We start from the raw sequence: 21,150 nt of genomic DNA, 5'->3' as shown, positions 1-21,150 counted from the left end.
CATGCGTGCTTTGGGGTACGAGGGATCTCCAGGCGCACAGGTTCGAATCCTGTTCATGGTCCGAGTGTAGGTTGGGCTTCCTCACTTGGGACAACAGTTTTTAGCGGATGGGCTTTGAGATAAGAGGTACCCCAAAAAGTATCCCCTTTAGCCCATAAATTCCTGTGAAAACCCCACATGGGATAGCTAAAAAAAAAAAAAGTATGAATGATTGAATGTACTGGTTATCTCTTGTATTAGGGAGTTGGACAGAATAGGGGTGAGAGGAGAAGAAAGCCTTGAGCAGCGAAGCCACAAGAGGAGGGGAGGCATGCAGTTAGCAAGATCAGATGAGCAGTTTGCATGAAAATAGCAATAGAAGATAGCAAGAGATACAACATTCTGGTGGTGAGGAAGAGGTTGAAGACAGGCAGTCACAGAGGAGTTGATAAGGTGAAAAACTTTTTGGAGTGTTTAAAGGGAGGTCACTGTGTTTAATAATGTTTTTTAAGGGGATAAGTGAGTGTTTGACGGTTCCTGGGATCTTTAGGGAAATTATTGTGGTTCTGGGGTTGTTTGCTTAGAGGGTTTATGTATGTTAGTAGGAGTGGGTAGATGGCGGATTTAGAGAGAGAGAGAGAGAGAGAGAGAGAGAGAGAGAGAGAGAGAGAGAGAGTAATTCTGTAGGTGAGCATGAGAGAAAAAAAAAAGAGAGAGAGAGAGAGAGAGAGAGAGGCACCGTTGAAAAGAAAGATACAAAGAGCAGAGGCAGGAAGACTGGACGAACAGGAAGAGCAGTGTCAGGAGTGACTCGCGGTGACTTTTACCTTTGAATTCCTCCCGTAAAAGTAAGTAGAATAGAAAGAACGCTAGATAATAACAAAGCACTCCCATTGATAGCAGGAAATGAGGTAGACATTGCATTTTATTCTGCTATACATCAAAGTTATGAATGGGTAGTGTCTGACCCGGCGCCGCTGAGAAAAGAGGAAAATATTTGGTTATTTAAGTGACTTTTATCTATTTTTACTTACAGACCGGTTCTTTTTTGGCTATTTGCTCTCTTATTTTTGTTGCTGTTTATTGGAATTATTGCAGGTTCAACCAATACACCACACGTTACCATATACCTTCTCACGGTCTAGCTCACACTTCTACGAGCATTTCTAACCCTATTTTACTCTATCGGAAATTAATAATAACTTCAGGACAGAATTTAGGTTAGGTTTGGTTTCCCCACCCTAAAACCCCGCTTTTGCAGGAGATCCCCAAGCTTGTTAGACATAAGGAAAAAGAAATATAAAATAGGGTATATTGGTTGAAACTGCAAATTTACCTTATTCATTAGCTAACTCCTTCAGTACTGGGAGACATTTTTATCTTGAGATTTGTGTACGATTAGCCCATTTTATTGACATTAGCAAGGGTCTGTGGAGGTCAGAAGATTAATGGCAAGTCTTTACTATTTTAATCTCTCACTTGACTTTCTGAAGCTGTATAAAATTGCTGAATGATAAGCAGAATGAATGCAAAAGACATGTCATGGTACTGAAGGGGTTAATGTCTAGAATCGGTCCTTCCCAGTAGCACATAAACCGGGAGGGCATTGGTGATGATAGAGGGGAAGGACTTGTTCTAAATATTTGCCGTTTATTGTCTTACTCATGGTTATTACAGTGCATTTACCATTTATTTTGAGGCTAAAACATGCAAGTGTTATTCTTTCATAGGATGTACTGAAGTCTCCCTTCATTATGGGATCAATATCTTTAGTTTCTGTCTTTTCTTCCTTTTTGTGGATAGTTTCATTTTGAGTTTTTTAAAAATTTTTGAGTATGGTAAATAATTAGAAGAGGTCCTTTTTTTTTTTTTTTTTTTTTTTTTTTTTTTTTACGGTAAGGCCTATAGCGCCTGTAGGCACACTTGAAGAGTGTATGGGAAGCGCTGTTCAGCTTCTGCCCATTAGTAGCGCAGGCAATTTTATTTATAGTGGTACCCTTATTAGGGCCCATATCACCACCCAAGCTCATCTTGAGTGTAACCTGAGTATCATGGTGACATGTAGGTAACTTTAAACCACTCGACAAATGGCAAAGTGTTTTAAGGCTGTACGTGGTGGGATTCGAACCTACGCGTGGACGTCTGCCCGATCCCACGCTCACCACCTTATTCACTGCGCCACCGCCTCCCTAAATTGCCAAGCATGACAGTTTTCTCCTTAGACTTTTTAAAGAAGTGCAAAATTTGGTCTTATTGGTATCCCCTTACAAATTAAACCAAAACAAACATAATCTAAGTTAACCCAATCCTAAAACTAATCAAACCAAGGCTATATGTAATCTGAATCTCTTTTTGGTGCAGAGTGATTTTCAAAAATATTAATATGAGTCTGTAATAGCCAAGCGTGGAAAAAAAAAAGAAAGAAAGAAAAAAAAAACGTGAAGTACAGTGAGTATACTACCACAAGATGCAGTCGTGTCATGCACTACTGACAAGGACCGATTATAAACATTAACCGTTGCATTCATTACAGTTTATGATTTCCTGACAATGTAATGTTCTATGTCAATTTGGTTTTACCTATATTGCAGATAATTCTGTAATTTGATTTGTTTCCTGATATATTGGAATATTACTATTATTTTAAGCAAATTTTTTTTCATATCGTGTAAATTTCTAGCCTAACCTGACTAACTTAACCCAGCATGCTCCCTCAGCCACCCACAAAGACTAAACTACCATCATAAGTTAATTATAGAGAAATTTTTGCATAACACATAAGATTTACTATTTCCAATTAATGAAAGTGATTTTTAGCATAGGTTATCAAAAATTTCTGATTGTCAGTTAATTAAAGTGATTTTTTTTAGCATAATTCACCTAAGATTTACCTTCATAAGTTAATCAAAGACAATTTTGAGCATCACTCATCTAAGATTTATTTTTATCAGTTAGTTAAAGATAATTTTTAACATAATTCATCTAAAATTTAGCATGACAATTTAATTAAGGTGAATATATATCCTAACTCACCAAACCTAACCTAACTACTCCCTGATGCCCCCCAGAGTTAATATAAGATGCGATGTCGTATAATTTAGTGTTAGTTTTGCCCGCAGGTGTGGTTAATCTGATGCTGGGTGAATGTTTCGCTTAGTCTCCTCTCTTCTACCAGAACGGGCTGTGCAGAGCCTCTCAGCTGCCTACTTCAAAGGTGGGCAAACTGCACCATCACTGTCACCACCATTGTTGTAATTATCATTGCTAGTGTCATCATCATCATCATCATCATCATCATCACTACCATTGCTGTTGTTATCATTGTTGTAGTTGTCGTTATGATCACCTTTATCATTAATATTGTTAATTTTGTCATCATCATCACCATTATCATCATTATTGACACCATTATCGTAAGTGTTCTTTATAGTAACCTATATCATTATCATTGCTACCAAAAAACTCTTCAGTATTTAATTAGATGCACATAATTTATAACATATTTTGGGTATTTTTTTTCTATGGAGATGAATGAAGCCTTTTTTTTTATTAGTATCGTTATTATATTCTTTTGAATACCAAAGACACTCATTCAGTATTTTATTAGATGCTCAAATCACTACACAACAATTCCCAGTATTAGTATAGTACCTTCCATCCCTCCCACTGCCTAACTCTACCGTGCTTCGTGGCAGCCAACGCGTGGTACAGCGTGGGGTCTGACAAGTTCCACAGCACCCAGACCACTATTGAACACAGCACCATGAAGATACAGGTCCTCCCCGCACTCTCGGATAACTACATGTACCTGGTGAGTGTGTGCGTCAGTCTCTCTAACTAATGAATGATGTGTGGTATAATGGTATTGCTCTGTCCAATTAATTTCTTCCAGAGTTAGTTGGTATTTTGATTCTTTCGCTGTAAAGCTTTGTCAATCAATTTCTTGTTTTGTCCATCTTAGTAATGAAAAAAATGGCCCTTTCACTGATACTCTGGATATCTTTCAGGAGAGGGAAATATGAAAATGAATTAAAACACAGAACTATTTTCATTTCAGGGGCGGATCCAGGGAGGTGGTTGGGGGGCCGAGGGGACTGAAGCCCCCAAAATATTTGTTTACAATGAGCAAGGGTGTACATAATATGTGGTGCAAGGTAACACGTCTATACGGAACACTAACGTAACAAGGCCTTCTGAAAAGGCTAAATCAGATTCTGTGACTTGCTGTGATTTTTTTTTAGTTCAAGAATTTTGTCTTTACCTGTAGGGATGTAAGAAAGGCTACAATTTTGGCCCTGGTGCCTATCAATAATAGATTAGTTACTGCTCTTATTACATAAATTTAGCTCTACATACAGGTTGAACCCCGCTTTAACGGCACGCGATTTACCGGAATCCCGTGTTTAACGGCAAAAATTTCCGGTGGGAACATAGTGTTGTCTTTAACGGCATTTCGGCATTTACTGGCATCGCCTAGTACCGATTCCGCTGCACCGATGTACCGGCGCTGGTGTGCCGCTCCAACCCACGTGCAGTTTCCCGCCACAAGCGTTATTTCCCGCCTAGACAGCATAGAGAGAAGACGTATTCATTTACTTTCATCCTAGTCTTTGTTAGTTCGGTGATATATTTTGGCAAAATGGCTTCGAAAAGGCCTGCAGACTTTGGAAAAAGTGGTCCAAGTGAAAAGAAAAAGCGTTTGTCATTGACTATTGCACAGAAAGTTGAGTTATTGAAGAAGTTGGATAGTGGCTTACCCGTACGTAAGCTGTGTGAAATGTACGGTGTGGTTCGCTCTACTGTGTACGACTTAAAGAAACAGAAAGTGCAACTTTTAACGTATTTTGCTGACAGTGACAGTAAGAAGTTAATGAGCAAACGTAAGCATATGAAACCTGGAAAGTACGAGGACTTAGAAGTTTGTTTAATGGAGTGGTTTCGCAAGTACGCAGTGAAGGTGTTAAGTTATCTGGTGACATGATACTTGAGCAGGCTAAAATATTTTTTGATTTACTGAACATTGAAGGTGAATTTCATTTGTCGAGTGGTTGGCTAGATCGGTTTAAGAAACGGCATGGCATTTCTGAAGGAACGACCTGTGGTGAGGCTAAGTCTGCCGATCACGAGAATGCTGAGCGGTATGTTGATGTTTTTGAGAAAATTATCAAGGATGAGAACTTAAGTCCAGAACAAGTTTACAATGCCGATGAGACTGCTTTGTACTGGCGTTGCATGCCCCACAAGACACTACGCCACGAAGATGAGGGGGCACTTGAAGGCTTTAAAGAGCCAAAGGTTGAGGAGTGGCTAGACGTGGACGACGATGGTCCTGTGGCACACGCTTACACGTCTCAGGAGATAGTGAGGATGGTAACCACCCCAGAAGAATTTAAGAAGGAGCAAAGGGAGGAGGACAGTGATGATGAGAACAGCACACAGGATGATGAACACCCGAAAAAAGTCTCACATGACAGGACCATCGAGTTGTGTGAAGAACTGATTTGTGCACTGGAGCAGAGGCCCTGCATCACAGAACAACAGATTATGCAGGTGTACAACATACAATCCACTCTCATCAAAGAAAACCGAAACTTCTCAAACAGACTAAGCTACAAGATCTTTTCAAGGCTATGTGTGACAAGCGTACTCCTTCACCTCATCCATCATCTGCACCAGGACCATCATCTGCTCCAGACATCGTAAAATCCCAGTCTCCCTTCAGTTAGTACTGTTACACCAGTCAGTACCCCACCAGAGACCCCAGACATCAGCCTACCTGACATCAGCAACCATTCAGACCCTGCAGACATCAGTGATCGCCAGCAAGATATCACCCTTGCAGCCGTTCCTTCAACCTCCACTCCATCCATGCAACAGTAACTCCTCACCTACAGTAGTAAATAAGAAGACACCTGCGTTCTTGAGCGGAAGAAGCGTCCAGTACATGGTAAGAACATTAATTTTCGTTTTCTCCTAACCTAACTTTTTATTTTCTATTATTTTCTTATATTTTTAGTATTTATCGGCTTTAACGGCAAAATCGATTTAACGGCAACGGCAAATTCCCGAGCTTGCCGTTAAATCGGGGTTCAACCTGTATAGCTAAATGAAAAAAATAAAGAAGCTCACAAAATTGTTTCTCCGAACTTGTGAGGTTCAGGGAACCCGCTATAAGCTGATGAGGCTCTTTTCGCTTACAGCGGCTTGCCACCACTCCCAAGGAGTGCAGAGTTCAGGTTAGCCCCCTAAACTTTGATCCTGGATACGCCACAGAGAGAGAGAGAGAGGGGAGTAAGGAGGAGGGGGGAGAGGTGTAGGGAAGAGAAAACCTAGTTATGTACGACAATCTTCATAGAGATACGATCGTTTATGAATTTCCACAAGCTTTGTCTCTTGCGTATTGTCAGTCTATAATTGACATGCAGCCTTGAATATAAAATTTTGGTGATTTGAGAAAACATAATTAGAATAAAGGATGTGGATCAACGAGTATAAATAGTTATTTACACTCGTTGATGTGGATCCTTTGTTTTGGTAACACTGTCTTGATTCCTCGCCCAGCGGTGACCGGTCAGTCGGGTCAGTGTTTCGTGAGCCGCAGTGTTGGAAAGGTGTGATGCAGGCAAGCGCTCAGTAATATTGGAGTATATCCTTGTATTGACATGACAGTGGCTTGATAGTGTGTAATATTTAACGAATTAACCCATATTCTCTCTGCTACGAAGAAAAGATAAGTAATATGCAAACAGCAGTGGAAATGACCAGAACACGCAGGCAAGATGAAAGAAGGAAATGGTTTATTGTGAACATTTAACGCAGTGAAGACGAAAACTAATTGTGAAGTGTTGTGTGGCCTCTCGGTAAAGTAAGCTAAACTTTATATACGTGCCTGAAGGTGTAAGGCAGGTGTGAGAGTGGGGCGGTGTTGGTGGCCACGGGACCATGGGAGGGCGCCGCGACGGCCCGTGTCAGGCTTCACTAGCAAATAAGGGTTACATGCATTTAACTCTACATTTTGTGGTTACAAGTCGTCATTTTGAACCTAGCCACCCCTTCCTAACCTCCAGGACAAGTCATCAGTGAATGACCCCCAGCAGAAAATAAAAACCCCGGATGTAAACAAAGGGTCAGGTCAGGCCGGAGGCAGCTCCTATTTATCGGCTGTAATCTGTTTACCTTTTATTTATTACAAGCCAAACATGCCATTAGATGGAGCTGCCGGCCTGTGCTTTCATATTATCCCGTCTAATATATCCGCCATCGCCTGGTGTACGTGTGGTGAAGGTCATAAAGTGAGCATAGCGGCATCTGGCCGCCGCTGGTGGCGCTGCCATCTTGGATTGGGTCCACCTGGGGCAAATCGGTTACACTGTTTTACCGATATTTCTCCCACCAATGATTTCGGTGGTGTAGGTGAGTTTTATTGTTTCTAAATGATGATTAGTAACATGTTAAGTGTTTTCAATACATGTGTTGCGTGGAACAAGAGTTGGGTTTGTGGGTGTTTTGATTTCAGTATGTGTCGGGTTTCCGGTGTCATTTTATTCGTAACCTAGATTAGGAATTTATTTATTAGAGTTTCTAGGGGAGATATTATTGCTTCAAAAAATCGTTTATGATTTGTTAAAGGTTTTTCTTCCTGTTTGAGTCGAATATGTAGACAAAATTTATATTCAATGATATCAGTGTTATAAAACTTTTTCAAATTAATTTTTATTTTTCATTTTACTACTACACAGGCTTAAAGTGTTTTGTTATTATTGGTAATAGTTAAAAGATATGAGGAATCTAAATATACAAAGGAATCCAGTCTGTGTGCAGTATTTAAAAATTCGATTTTCAAAATGAATTAGGCACGTATTTTACGAGACTTGTGACGTCACGAGCTCCTTGCCGGGAAAGCCGTGCGCATGGACCCCGTAGCCCGTGACGTCATCAGACCGAGCGCTCCCCGGCCCCGACCCGGCCAGTTGGCTCTCCGCCAGATTTAGCATAAGGTTTTCCATGATCTCTGAGAGTGTTTCTCGACGCAGGTGTGTACTAGTAGTGGTAACAGGAGTGTGAGGAGGAGGGAGGAGAAAAATAGTAAGGAAGGAAAAATAGAAGAAGAGAGGTGGAGGAAAGCATGCCAGTCTCTCTCCGCCATATTTAGTGTAATGTACAATATTTTGAGGTGTCAACGAGTGTTTGTAGGTGCAGGAGTGGGAAGAGGAGGAAGGAAGAAAAGATAGAGGACGAGGAGAAAAGTCGCTGCCTGGCTCTTTTTAGAACATAAGAAAAGAGGGAAGTGGCAAGAGGCCGCCAGGCCTATACGAGGCAGTCCCTGTGTGTTTAAAGGGGCTATCACAATGACCTATGATACGCGGAACGAGGAACATCCCCTCCAGATAGCTGAAACTTGCCGGGGATTAGCGGAGCAAAGTTGGGATGGCTTCATATCTATCCCGGTTCTCCGTATGCTATCCCAATGAAAAAATAAACATAATATATGTAATAAAAAACCTTTTATTTAAACTAAAAAAGAATGTTATGTCATGTCATGTCAATAGTTTGGGCTCATGGCAACCACCTCTGGCTCTAAAGTTGCCGTCGCGCACGTCTCGGTTTTTCTCTAGTTTCTTTTATTTTTCTTCAATAAGAGGAAGTGCAAATGCAATTTCTGAACGAAGTACAGGCTAAGATATAAGCGGCATGGTTTTTGTTTGGTTTATTTTGATTAGGCTTGGTCTTGGTTGCTGGGCCGTTTGCCTAGCATAGCAAGAACGCGGGCAGCTTGTGTGTGATAATGTTCCTGGTTTCGTACCAAGAACCATGGCCCGCGTTCCGCGTATCATAGGCCAGTGTGATAGCCCCTTAAGGGGACCGTCCGGTGGCCATGATATCGAAAAATCTGAAAAATATCGAAAATCCCCAAAACACCACCAAAGCATCCCCAAACATATGGCAACATAGTGATGGAGTATTTTGGGGAAATACGCTAAAATACGTGGGGTATTTAAACTTTAAAGGGCCCCTGTCACGCCGACCGCAGCCCGGGCTTCTCCCCTCCCCACTCTGTACCATAAATGATGATGATAAGCACGGAAAGAAAGGAAAGGTGGGCGCTGGCAACTTAGTACTATGGCGTACACAGGAACACACCCTCTCCCCTTCCATTTCAGTGTCCATGTGACTGCGATGGGAGGAGGATCTATTGAGTATCTCGCCCGTTATTTCACACCTTGCAAGCCACAATCCAGCCTATTTTATCTACCTTTTTTGCCTTACAATATCTAAACAAACGGTGCAAGTGGAAATTACAAGTTGTACCGACCATGCATGGATGGGAGACACCCTCGCCTTCGAGCGACTAATCACAATCATTGTTTTGGCGGCCAGGTGCCATATGAGCCGTACAGAATATTCTAAACATGCCTAAAAGGGATATATGATGCACATGGTGGTGTATGAGCACGAAATATCCAACCCAAATAAATGTACAGGGTCAAAGAAGACGAAAATGACACCTCTGGGGTTTTTTGCCTTTTTCTCAGTTTCCACTTTTTATCATTCAAATCGAATCTTCTCCCACATTTCTCAACGGATTTTCAATTTTGAGGTATCATTTTGAAGCTCAATGAAGCTGCTACATTTCCACCTCCTAGAATTTGGAATTTTTTTTAAGTGCCACAATATACATTTATATAAAAAAAAAATCGAAAAAAAAAATTCATAATGGCCATCAAAACAAAAAAAAAAATCTAAATTCTGAGGTGAAAAGTTTTGGTATACAACATACTTCATGTCCGTACTGGCAAAATTGAAATATGTCCTCCGACCACAATCTAATTTCCGTTACCAGTTCTATCACTCCAGTGCAGCCTCAGGACCCGCCTAAGCGGAGGTGCTTCTGGCATTTTAACTCTGCTAAGTGGAAGGAACTAAGGCAGTACTATTCTGATTTCCCTTGGGATGATTATTGTTTTCATGTCAGAGATCCTTCTCTTTGTGCCGAGCGCATAACAGAGGTGATTATCTCTGGCATGGAGCTATACATTCCTCATACTTTCTCTAACCCTAAAGCTAAAAAGCCTTGGTTTAACTCTGCTTGTTCTCGTGCTGTCAATGATAGAGAGGCGGCTCACAAACGGTTCCGTAGCCATCCAACTGCTGAAACTCATGCCCTATATATTTCTGCCCGTAATCATGCCAAATCTATTCTCCAACTTACTAAAAACTCTTTCATCAATAGAAAATGTCAAAGTCTTTCCAATTCTAACTCCTCTCGAGATTTCTGGCATCTAGCCAATAATATCTCTAACAACTTTACTTCTTCGTCTTTCCCTCCTTTACTTCATCCAGATGGCTCTACAGCTGTCTCTTCTTTTCTAAAGCTGAACTCTTCGCTCAAACCTTTGCTACCAACTCAACTTTGGATGATTCTGGGCATATTCCTCCTACTCCTCCACCCTCTGACTACTTCATCCCTAAAATTAAAATTCTTTATAAAGACGTTTTCCTGGCCCTCTCTGGCCTTGATTCTCGGAAGGCTTACGGTCCGGATGGAGTCCCTCCTGTTGTTCTCAAAAACTGTGCTTCCGAACTCGCTCACTGCCTGGTCAAACTCTTTCATCTGTGTCTCTCTACTTCTATTTATCCTTCTTGCTGGAAGTTTGCTCACATTCAACCTGTCCCTAAAAAAGGTGACCACTCCAATCCTTCTAACTACCGCCCTATAGCTTTGATTTCCTGCCTTTCTAAAGCCTTTGAGTCTATCCTTAATAGGAAGATAATGAGGCATCTATCAGCTCACAACCTTCTCTCTGATTGCCAGTATGGTTTCCGTAAAGGCAGATCTACTGGTGATCTTCTTACTTTCCTAACTGAATCTTGGTCATCCTCTTTTAGGGACTTCGGTGAAACCTTTGCTGTCGGCCTTGACATATCGAAAGCCTTCGATAGAGTCTGGCACAAATCTTTAATTTCTAAACTACCCTCCTACGGATTCTATCCTTCTCTCTGTACCTTCATCTCCAGTTTCCTTTCCGATCGTTCTATTGCTGCTGTAGTAGACGGTCACTGTTCTTCCCTAAAACTATCAACAGTGGTGTTCCACAGGGTTCTGTCCTATCACCCACTCTCTTTCTATTATTCATCAATGATCTCCTAAATCTGACTCAATGCCCTATCCACTCCTATGCTGATGATACCACCCTGCATTATTCAACAGCGTTCAACAGACGCCCAACCCAACAACAATTAAATGACTCAAGGCGAGATGCTATAGGACGCCTAACTTCTGATCTTTCACTTGTTTCTGATTGGGGCAGAGAAAACCTGGTTTTGTTCAATGCCTCAAAAACTCAATTTCTACAACTATCTACTCGACATAACCTTCCAGACAACTATCCTCTCTTCTTCAATAACACTCAACTTCCCTCTCCTCTACATTAAACACACTCGGTCTATCCTTCACTAAAAATCTAAACTGGAAATTTCACATCTCTACTCTTGCTAAATCAGCTTCCAAGAAGTTAGGTGTCCTATGGCGTCTTCGTCCATTTTCTCTCCCTCCCAGCTGCTTGCTCTGTACAAGGGCCTTATCCGCCCGTGTATGGAGTATGGCTCTCATGTCTGGGGGATCCACACACAGCTTTACTAAACAAGGTGGAATCTAAAGCTTTTCGTCTTATCAACTCTTCTCCTCTAACTGACTGTCTTGATTCTTTAAGTCACCGCCGCAATGTTGCATCTTTATCTGTCTTCTACCGCTGTTTTCATGCTGTCTGCTCTTCTGAACTTGCTAACTGCATGCCTTCCCCCTCCTGCGGCCTCGCTGCACAAGACTCTCTACTTCTTCTCATCCCTATTCTGTCCATCTTCCTAATGCAAGAGTTAACCAGTATCTTCACTCCTTCATTCCCTACACTGGTAAACTCTGGAACTCTCTACCTGTGTCTGTATTTCCACCTGCCTATGACTTAAACTCTTTCAAAAGAGGAGTGTCAAGACACCTCTTACGTTAACTGGACCCTCCTTTTAGATTTTTTTTTGTTTTTTCTCTTTCTCCTTTCTTCTCAACAGGGCCTGGCAACCAGCGGGATTTTTTTTTTTTCCAACACTTTGTTTGCCCTTGGCCAGTGCCCTTGTAATGTAAAAAAAAAAAAAAAAAAAGTGACAAAGTTTATAGGAAAAAAAAAAATATATTTTTTAAATAGATTTTTTATTTTTCACGTAGTTATTTGTGGGTCAGTTCGCTTATAACTACAAAACTAACATCGTGTAATAAACATCTATCAGCAAAAAAAAAAAAAAAAAATTAGCCACGTACCTCTCTTTTTTATTTTTCAAAAACTTCACCAGACGGTCCCCTTAAAGCTACCTAATTCCATCTGTCCTCCCCATCCATGAACTTATCTAACATTCTTTTAAAGTTCCCTATTAATTCAGTCCTGACTGCATGACTACCAAGTCCATTCCACTCATCAACCACTGTTTGAAAACCAGTTTCTTCCCATTTGGCTCCAAAACCTGAACTTCTCAAGTTTAAACCCATTATTTCTGGTTCTGTCCCCTTTACAAATCCTAAGAACTTCGTTCATGTCCCCTTTGTTAAAACCCTTATACCACTTAAATGCTTTTATCAGATCTCTTAACCTACGTCTCTCTAAGAAATGCGGGTTGAGTTTCTTCAGTCTCGCTGCATAGGGAATATCTCATTCCCTGTATCTTTTTAGTCATCCTCCTTTGCACTGACTCCAATAAGTCTATATCCTTCCTATACTGTGGGGACCAGAATTGTACTGCATAGTCAGGATGTGGTCTGACCAGTGCCAAGTATAGTCTTAGTATTTCTTTGGGACTTCTGCTTCTAATACTAAAAATGAATCCTAGTACTCTATTTGCCTTATTCCTGGCCTCAATACATTGTTTCCTTGGACCGAGATCGGAGCTAACTATGACTCCTAAATCTTTCTCATACTTGGAACTGCCTAATGCCTCATTATTTATAATGTACCTATTGTGTAGGTTATCTCTACCTACACTCAGTATCCTGCACTTGTTAACATTGAATTGCATTTGCCATTTATCTGTCCATTCTTTCACCCTATCTAAATCTGCCTGCAAGGCAATGGCATTCAAATCAGACCTGATTAATCTACTTCTCTTCGTGTTGTCTGCAAATTTGCTAATGTCACTGCTAATTCCACTATCCAAGTCATTAATATATATCAAAAATAGTAATGGCCCTAAAACTGAGTCCTGTGGCACCCCACTAATTACTTCACCCATATAGGAATTAGATCCATTAATTGCTACCCTCTGTTGCCTGTCGTCTAACCACGCTTTAATCCAGCCTAATATTTTACCCTCTATACCATGGGCTGTATCCTTTCTCAATTGCCTCTGGTGAGGTACCTTGTCAGAGGCTTTACTGAAATCTAAGTATAGAATGTCATAATTATCACCCTTATCTGCAGCCTCACAAACCTTAGCTACTATAAAAACTCAACAAGTTTGTAAGGCACGACTTTTCCTTCGTAAATCCGTGTTGTGTTTGATTTCTCAAGCCGTGTTTGTCCAGGTGTTCACTAATGTTTTTTGTTATTATTGATTCCATTAATTTACCTACAATTAAGGTTAAGCTGACAGGCCTGTAATTAGATGTTAGGGTTTTATCTCCCTTAAATATGGGAACATCGTCATATTTACCATAATGTACAAGGATCTTAAGGTGTCTGCGAGCATTTCTAGGCACAGGTGTGTACTAGTAGTGGTAGTAGGAGAAAGGTAGGAGAAATAGGGGAAGAGAAGAAAAGTTGTGTTGGTCTCTGTCATATTTAGCATATTATACAAGGTTTTCAAAGTGACTGCGAATGTTTCTAGATGCCGAAGAATAAACTAGTAGTGTGAAGAGTTGAGGGCAAGCAAGAAAATGTCCAATATTTACCGTAATTTTCAATGTTTTCTGGTGTGTAGATAATGTATTAGTAGCAGTGGCTGATCCAGGGAGGGGGGATTAAGGGGGCTGAAGTTCTACCCAAAGTAAGCCCCCCTTCAAATTTTTATCCTGGACCTACCTCTGTCTCATTTCTTGAAATTTTCCATAAAACTCCATCAGTGAACACTAAAACAAGTTCTACCTGTGTGCCTTTTTTGCAGCTGATGGATGAGCAGAGCAAGGAGGCAGCAATAGTGGACCCAGTGGAGCCCAAGACTGTACTGGAGGCTGTGAAGGCTGCCGGAGTGTCCCTCACCACAGTGCTCACCACACACCACCACTGGTACAAAGATACAGACTTGTCATTATTTAATCACCAGAACCATGAAAACCCTGTGAAGATGTAGAATGATTTTATGGTGCTACATCCAAAATCATTTACTCACTTGTCTCCTCTCCTCTCCTCTCTTCTTTCTTTTCATCTCCACTTCTCTCCTCTCCTCTCTTCTCTTCTCTCTTCTCATCTCTGCTTCTCTCCTCTCCTCTCCTCTCCTCTCCTCTCTCTCTTTTTCTCTTCTCTCCTCCCCATTCCATTCCATTGCATTCCCTTATTATATTTAACATTGCTTTACTCTTCTCTTCCCTTCTCTTCTCTGCTCTGCTCTTCTCTTCTCTTCTCTTGTCTGCTCTGCTCTGCTCTGCTCTACTCTACTCTATTCTATTCTCCCCTCCCCTCCCCTGCCCTGTCAGGGACCACGCTGGGGGCAACAAGGAGCTGGTCAGTACCTTTGGGCAGCCCCTGAAGGTGGTTGGAGGGGATGACCGTATAGAAGGCTTGACTCAATTAGTGGGTCACGGCGACACACTCCAAATCGGCTCTCTCAAAGTGGAGTGTCTCTTCACCCCGTGTCACACCAAGGGTCACATCTGCTACTACGTGACCTCAGATGACCCGGAACACAAGCCTGTGGTGTTTACTGGTACTGTTCTTGTTTTGTTGTGTTGTTTGAAGGCAGTGATTTTTTTTGTAAGGGAATATTTGGCCAAAGGTACCAAAAACGATAAAAAGAAAAGGCCCACTTAGATACCAGTCCCCAAGCAGGTTCAAGAGAGTTAAAAAAAATAAAAAGATAATTGTCTTAAAACCTCCTCCCTCTTCAGTTCAGGTCATAGGAAGGTGGAAATACAGAAGCAGGCAGGGAGTTCCAGAGTGTACCAGAGAAAGGGATGAATGATTGAGAGTACTGGTTAACTCTTGTACTAGAGAGATGGGCAGAATATTTATTAATGGAAGGTACAAGAAGTCATTTGGCCTATGCATGGCTGTCCCTGTTGAAAATATGCCCATCTGTTTGTACCTTTCATCCTCAGCCATGTATTTGTCCCATTTAAGACCTGTTAATGACTCAGCACTAGTAATCTTTATCGTATGGAAGCTACAAGAGGTCATAAGGTCTATAAAGCATGCCTGTCTGTTTCCACCTATCGTTATAAGGGAGACTTTTAAATTTTATCCTAACATATGTCTGTTAGTTACATTTATATTTATTTTCAGCCAAGTTTTGTAAGAGTCATTTTGATCTTGTCTTTTTAGCAGTTTATGTAAGATTTGTACAGGCAACCCCCGCTTAACGAATGGGTTACGTTCCTGTACATTGTTTTCAGCAGGTTTGATAAAGTTTTTTTTTTTTTTTTTTTCTCTCCCTTTAGTACCATGACATGTCTTCATCTTTATCCTGCTTACTATTTGATGACTTTATACAGCTTCAGAAACTCATGTGGGGATTAAAATAGTGAGAACTGGCCATTAATCTTCAGTCTTCCATAAATCCTTCTTAATGTCAATAAAATCATCTTATCACATCCAAAAACTCAAAGTAAAAATGCGACTCAGTAATGAAAGGGTGAAGTTTTATGAGAAAGTTACTCAGATTTCCCTTTATTCAGCAGTTCATGAGGCTTATCAGTGCAGTGCTTTTAAACACCAACAACTTTCAGGTGACACTCTGTTCATCGGTGGGTGTGGCAAATTCTTTGAGGGCGATGGGCCACAGATGTACCGAGCTCTCATTGAGGTGCTGGGAGCCTTGCCGGACCATACCGTGAGTGAACACACACACACACTACCTCTTGTCCAGCTTCCTTATAGGACTGCAAATTGGTGGTGGTGTCCTTTCAGCATCCTACTGTTATTTTTAGCAGGTTTAAGTGAGAGTTGTTGTTATTTTCGGGAATGTTTTCAGAATTTTGTGAGATTTTAGTTTGTATTTTTCTAGTTAAACAGCTGTATTTTTATAAGACACTGTGCTGTAATGGTTTGTTTAAGATTGTGTTCACTACTCTTGTTCTTCCTTTCTTCAACTGAGTCCTATTTTGTAGGGTATTTTGTTGTATTTCTCTAATTAAACTATTATTTTGTAAGACACTGTGTTTTGATGTTTTGTTGCAGTTTGTGTACTGTGGCCATGAGTATGCCATCCAGAACCTCAAGTTTGGCCTGCATGTTGAGCCAAACAACACAGCCATTCAGGAGAAGATTGCCTGGGTGAAGAAAAGACGTGAGGAAAATTTGCCATCCGTTCCCTCTAGCATTGGTGAGTGGTGGTGGTGGTAGTGACGGTAGTGGTGGTGATGGTATTCTCTGACAGTATCCTCAACCCTATCAGCACTCAGGTCAACATTGCAGTGCTTCATGCAGAGTCCAAAAGAATAATTTAACAACAGCACACTTATCACCACAGGGAAGGAGAAATAGTCATTCCTTCACACAGTCATCCTTTAGAAGCAGTTATATGGATGATTGCTTAGTAAATGGGTAGACAATTGGAATCAAAACCTAAGAGGAGTGAAGTATTCCTGGGTCAACCTGAGATTTATTTATCGTCTTCACTACTTAATCATACATTAGAAAGTTACAATTTTTAACAGTTCAAGACCAGATATTGTTATATTTTTCATAACATCCTGGTGCTTCTTTCAGCCTCTGTAGCATGATATAACTGCTTCACACTACAAGAAGGAAGAAACTATCACTCTTGGGAAAGTCACATTTTTTGTAGACAGGTTATAGTTATATTTTTCATAAGTCACCCTTCAGATCAGCATGCCATTGTTTCTTTCAGCATGTAAAGAGTGACATAGCAACATCACACTTACTGCAACCATGAAGAAACAATCTCTCACATTTTTTTTTTTTTTAGCATTAGCAGTTTAAGGTCAGATAGTTCTATTTTTCATTACCCTTGCTTTTCTCTTGGCAAACTCCCTCAGACCTGCATAGGGACTGGCAACTAATTGGGCCTTTTATTTTTTGTAAGTCTTTCTATTGGGGACTGGCAAATAAGTGGGTCTTTTATTTATTTATTTATTTACTTTTTTGTGGAATGACAAATAAGTGGACCCTTTATTTATTTATTTAATTATTTTATTGGTTTTTTTTTTAGCTCTGTTTGGGGACTGGCAAATAAGTTAACCTTTCATTTTGTTTATTTTACTCTTTCCTCTTCCTTTGCTGTTGACCAGTTTACCCCTCATATGTAAAAAAAAAAAAAAGGGGGGGGGGAAATCAACATCCCATTGCTTGAGTGTTCCCAGGGTGACATTACATATTTCTTACTGTCACAGCGGAGGAGAAGCAGATCAACCCTTTCATGCGTGTGGGGGAGGCCAGCGTACAGGAACATGTCAAGACCTCAGATCCGGTGCAGACCATGACCGCTGTGAGGGCTGAGAAGGACAACTGGAGGCCCCCTAAGTAGACCCTTTCAAACCGACACCGCTGCCGCCTGCCACACCATTCCTCCTACACCAGGGAATGATTGGTGTGTGTGTTGTGTGGCATTAATTTTGTAATATTGATTTATTTAGTTGGTTTATTTGTTATTTAGTTGGTTTGTTTATTTGTTTATTTCTCGTGTGTGTGTGTGTGTGTGTGTGATTCTTTTAATGTTTTCTTGCTTTCTTTTTCATCTATTGTTGTCTTTTTTTGTATCAATGGATTTTTGTGGGGATTATTTTTGCATTTTTATTTATTTATTTATTTTTTTTTTTTTTTTTGTATATTCATTACCACTTTTGTTTTGCCAGCTATTATGCATTTTTTTTTTTCATATTTTCCATTGTATTTTCATTATAATATCCATTGAACTAATTGTCATGCATGTTTTTCATCTCCAGTGTGGCCGAGAAGTGGATGGTGAATACTGTAGCACCATTCATCGGGACAGGAGGTCTAGGTGCCACAAAGGTATACATTCTTCCCAAACTATCTATATATATATATATATATATATATATATATATATATATATATATATATATATATATATATATATATATATATATATATATATATATATATGAAGAAGACACAGTTAAAATCTAATATTTCTATCCTGTGTTCCTTTTCTTTTCAATACAATATCTTTACATGTATGTATTTCAGTCCAACTTCAATAATAATGATTAGAGTTCTATTTGTTTTAACTCAAGGGTTCTTGCTTTTATATTAATTCTAGAACCTTATATTTCCATCCTGTCTTCCTTTTAATTTTACTGGGATATCTTCTATAAGCTCTCTCTTCATTAGTAATAACTATTGTTTTTTGGTTCAACTTGAATAGCTTCTACATTGATATTAACTCTAAAACTTTTTATTTTTATCATATATCACTGAGAAGTCCACTGGTTTATCTTTTTTCTATCAGTTTCCTCTTTAGTGATAATGACTTGTTTTTGTTGTTTGATTTAAGCTTCAACATTTGTATTCTTCATAGTGACTCAACATTGGCTACTGATGTTAATGGCTTAAGAGAAAAATGGCTTCTAGGTAACCACTAAGGCTTTTTGATATCGTGTGTGAGTTTTGGCTTTGGGCATGCAGCGTGTGGAGGTGTTGAGTTAAAGAGGCAGGATGTGTACTGTGTCCTATCTTGTGTTCTAAGAGGTGAGTAAGTCGGTGCTACGTTTTCTGTCACAGGTTGTAAATTTTTATGTGATTGTTCAGTGACGTTCAACGTGAGTCGTAACCTTGGCAGTCGGTCTGGATGCTTAGTAGAGGCATGTTATGCAGTGTTTGGTTGTAACTGTAGTGAACCTGGAGGCTGAGGTTGTAAGCTGGTGCTGGTGGTGGTGGTGTAACATCCTAGTGGGTCTTGATGAACGTATTTCTGATTATTTTCTTTTCTTTATCTCCTCCTCCTTCCCTCCTCTTCTTCCTTCTTTCTCGTACTTCTCTTCTTTTGCCTTCTTTCTATAATTCTTCTATTTCTTCAGTACTTTATCTTACTTTTTTTCTATGGCGCTCTGGCTAAGGGCATAAAACTTGACTCAAAAGCATCCCACTGGAAATTTGGTTGTATAGAGAGACAATCTGAAATGAAGTCTGTAATTGTATCGTGAAGCGTCTTTAAGCCTCCCACTTGTCATGTCTAGAGCAGTGGTTCCCAACCTTATCCTGAGCAAGTACCACTTGAAGGTCCTGTACAGCCCCAGCATACCACCTGATTCCAGAAAATTTCAGTTCCAGCAAATATCAATTTATTCACAGTAGAACACATGAATGAAGTAACAACAAGGGACATAAGTCATTTTTAATGTGAGGGATGTATCTATTTCTTTTCCACCAGTTGATCCATGCTAAATTATCTTATGTAAGACAATAGTTATATGAATTGATTTAATTTGACTAAAAATCCTGAAAGTGCTCATCTACCACCTGGAAGGCCTTGGCATACTATGCCAAGGCCTTCCAGAGTTTGTCAGAGAAAAATGATTAATTAGTCCCTGAGAGATGTAGTCTGAATCAAATCTAAATTTCCGTTGTGAAGTGTCTTGAAGTGTCCCTCTTGAAGGAGTCATAAGTTATGGACAGCAGGGATCACACAAGTAGGCAGAGAGCTCCAGTCTTTACCATTAGTTTACCGGTGATATGCAGCAGTTGTTAGGTCCTGGAGGCTGTAGTGCAGGTTGTTAAGTTGCTGTAGAGTCAGGCATTAGGCATAGGTTGTAAGTTATGGTACAGGTTGTAAATTATGAAGCTCCTAAAATTGTAGTGGATTCAGGCTTCAGTTGCTGTCATTCCCTTAGAAACTTGCATTGATAGATAGACGCAAGGATAAGCAAAGACCTGCAGAGTGAATAGATAGATAACGGGAGAACAGAGATACAGTGTAGATCAAAATACAACTAGATGAAGTGCTGAAGAAAGATCTCAGTGTTGTTGGAAAGATAACAATAAGATCACTGCTGGAAGACAATATAGCAATATAGACCAAAACAGATAGAGCACTGAAGGAGTGTGCAGTGCTGTAGAGTAAAATATAAGTAGATGAAGTGCTGAAGAAAGGGCACAATGTTTAAAAAGATACACTAAGATCACTGCAGGAAAACAATAGCGCAGTTTAGACCAAGACATAGATAGAGCCCTGCAGGAGGAATATGCATTGCTGTAGAGTAAAATACAACTAGATTGAGTGCTGAAAAAAGGTTTCACAGTGTTGTTTGGAAAAATACACTAAGATCACTGCAGGAAGACATTGTAGGCTAAGACATAGCTGGCTAGAGCACTGGAGGAAGGATATAAGCTATCAGTTCAAGATACAAACTCAGCAGGGTATAAAACAAGTGTAAATATCTTGAAGTATCCAAGCATTTGTTCTCCTGTGTGGGACTTTGCTATGCTACCTAAGTGTGGAAGGTTTATTTGTCATTATTACTGGTTTTGTAGCAGTAAAGGTATGCAATCTTTTATCTGAGAGATGAGAGGATTAAGTAAAGGCGTGGAATTTATTGTACTACTGGTGTGATTATAAAGTGTTTGGACATTATCGGTACTCAGTATTTTAGATGAAGTTGTTGAATATTTGTTTTTTTCAGGTAAAGGTATGCAATCTTGTCTCTGCAGGTGATATGATTAGATAAACACTTGAAATCTATTCTAAGGGGATCTCAAAGTGTTGGAATGTCATGATGCTTAGTTTGCATATTTTTATAGAGAGTGTGCGATTGCAAGAATTTCAGATAAGATATTAGATTTTCTCCTTTTATTTACCTTATTTACTTATTTTTTATTACAAAGTTTGTAACTAAAAAAGAGTGTTGGATCTCAAGATTTTCAGATAAAAGATTGTATTTTTTCAATTAGTTTTTGTTTTCTAGCCATACAAAATGCAAACATGTAGTACTTACCATGATGAACATTTTGATATTTGTTGATGCGTTCCATAAATGACATGAAAACTGTAAACTTA

The 21,150-nt window shown here is 39.9% G+C and overlaps 1 protein-coding gene across 3 annotated transcripts; it reads left to right on the top strand.

Annotated features, from left to right (window-relative positions):
• Positions 1 to 694: 694 nt before the first annotated feature.
• On the top strand, positions 695 to 21,150 carry LOC123512704 (hydroxyacylglutathione hydrolase, mitochondrial-like). Of its 3 annotated transcripts, none has more exons than XM_045269240.1 (9): positions 695 to 827; positions 3,087 to 3,193; positions 3,675 to 3,790; positions 14,122 to 14,243; positions 14,651 to 14,880; positions 15,899 to 16,002; positions 16,350 to 16,494; positions 17,525 to 17,721; positions 18,077 to 21,150. In XM_045269240.1, the coding sequence occupies exons 2-8, from the start codon at positions 3,124 to 3,126 to the stop codon at positions 17,656 to 17,658; spliced, it is 921 nt and encodes a 306-aa protein (XP_045125175.1). In that variant the 5' UTR covers positions 695 to 827; positions 3,087 to 3,123; the 3' UTR covers positions 17,659 to 17,721; positions 18,077 to 21,150. The 3 variants fall into 3 exon arrangements, with proteins under 3 accessions (XP_045125175.1, XP_045125176.1, XP_045125177.1); XM_045269241.1 differs by having other exon boundaries at positions 697 to 827; positions 3,099 to 3,193; XM_045269242.1 differs by having other exon boundaries at positions 733 to 827; positions 3,155 to 3,193.

This window comes from Portunus trituberculatus, chromosome 34 (genome assembly GCF_017591435.1).
Source record: "Portunus trituberculatus isolate SZX2019 chromosome 34, ASM1759143v1, whole genome shotgun sequence".
Classification (NCBI taxonomy): Eukaryota; Metazoa; Arthropoda; class Malacostraca; order Decapoda; family Portunidae; genus Portunus; species Portunus trituberculatus.
Note: the sequence above shows the minus strand (reverse complement) of the source record. Positions and strands in the feature narration are given on the sequence as shown.

What these genes read in the sequence shown, in the direction of transcription:
- LOC123512704 (XM_045269240.1), top strand. Translation starts at nt 3,124, where the DNA reads ATGTTTCGCTTAGTCTCCTCTCTTCTACCAGAACGGGCTGTGCAGAGC. An exon ending in CTCAGCTGCCTACTTCAAAG is followed by an intron (nt 3,194 to 3,674) that starts GTGGGCAAACTG and finishes GCTTCGTGGCAG; the next exon opens with CCAACGCGTGGTACAGCGTG. An exon ending in CTCACCACACACCACCACTG is followed by an intron (nt 14,244 to 14,650) that starts GTACAAAGATAC and finishes CTGCCCTGTCAG; the next exon opens with GGACCACGCTGGGGGCAACA.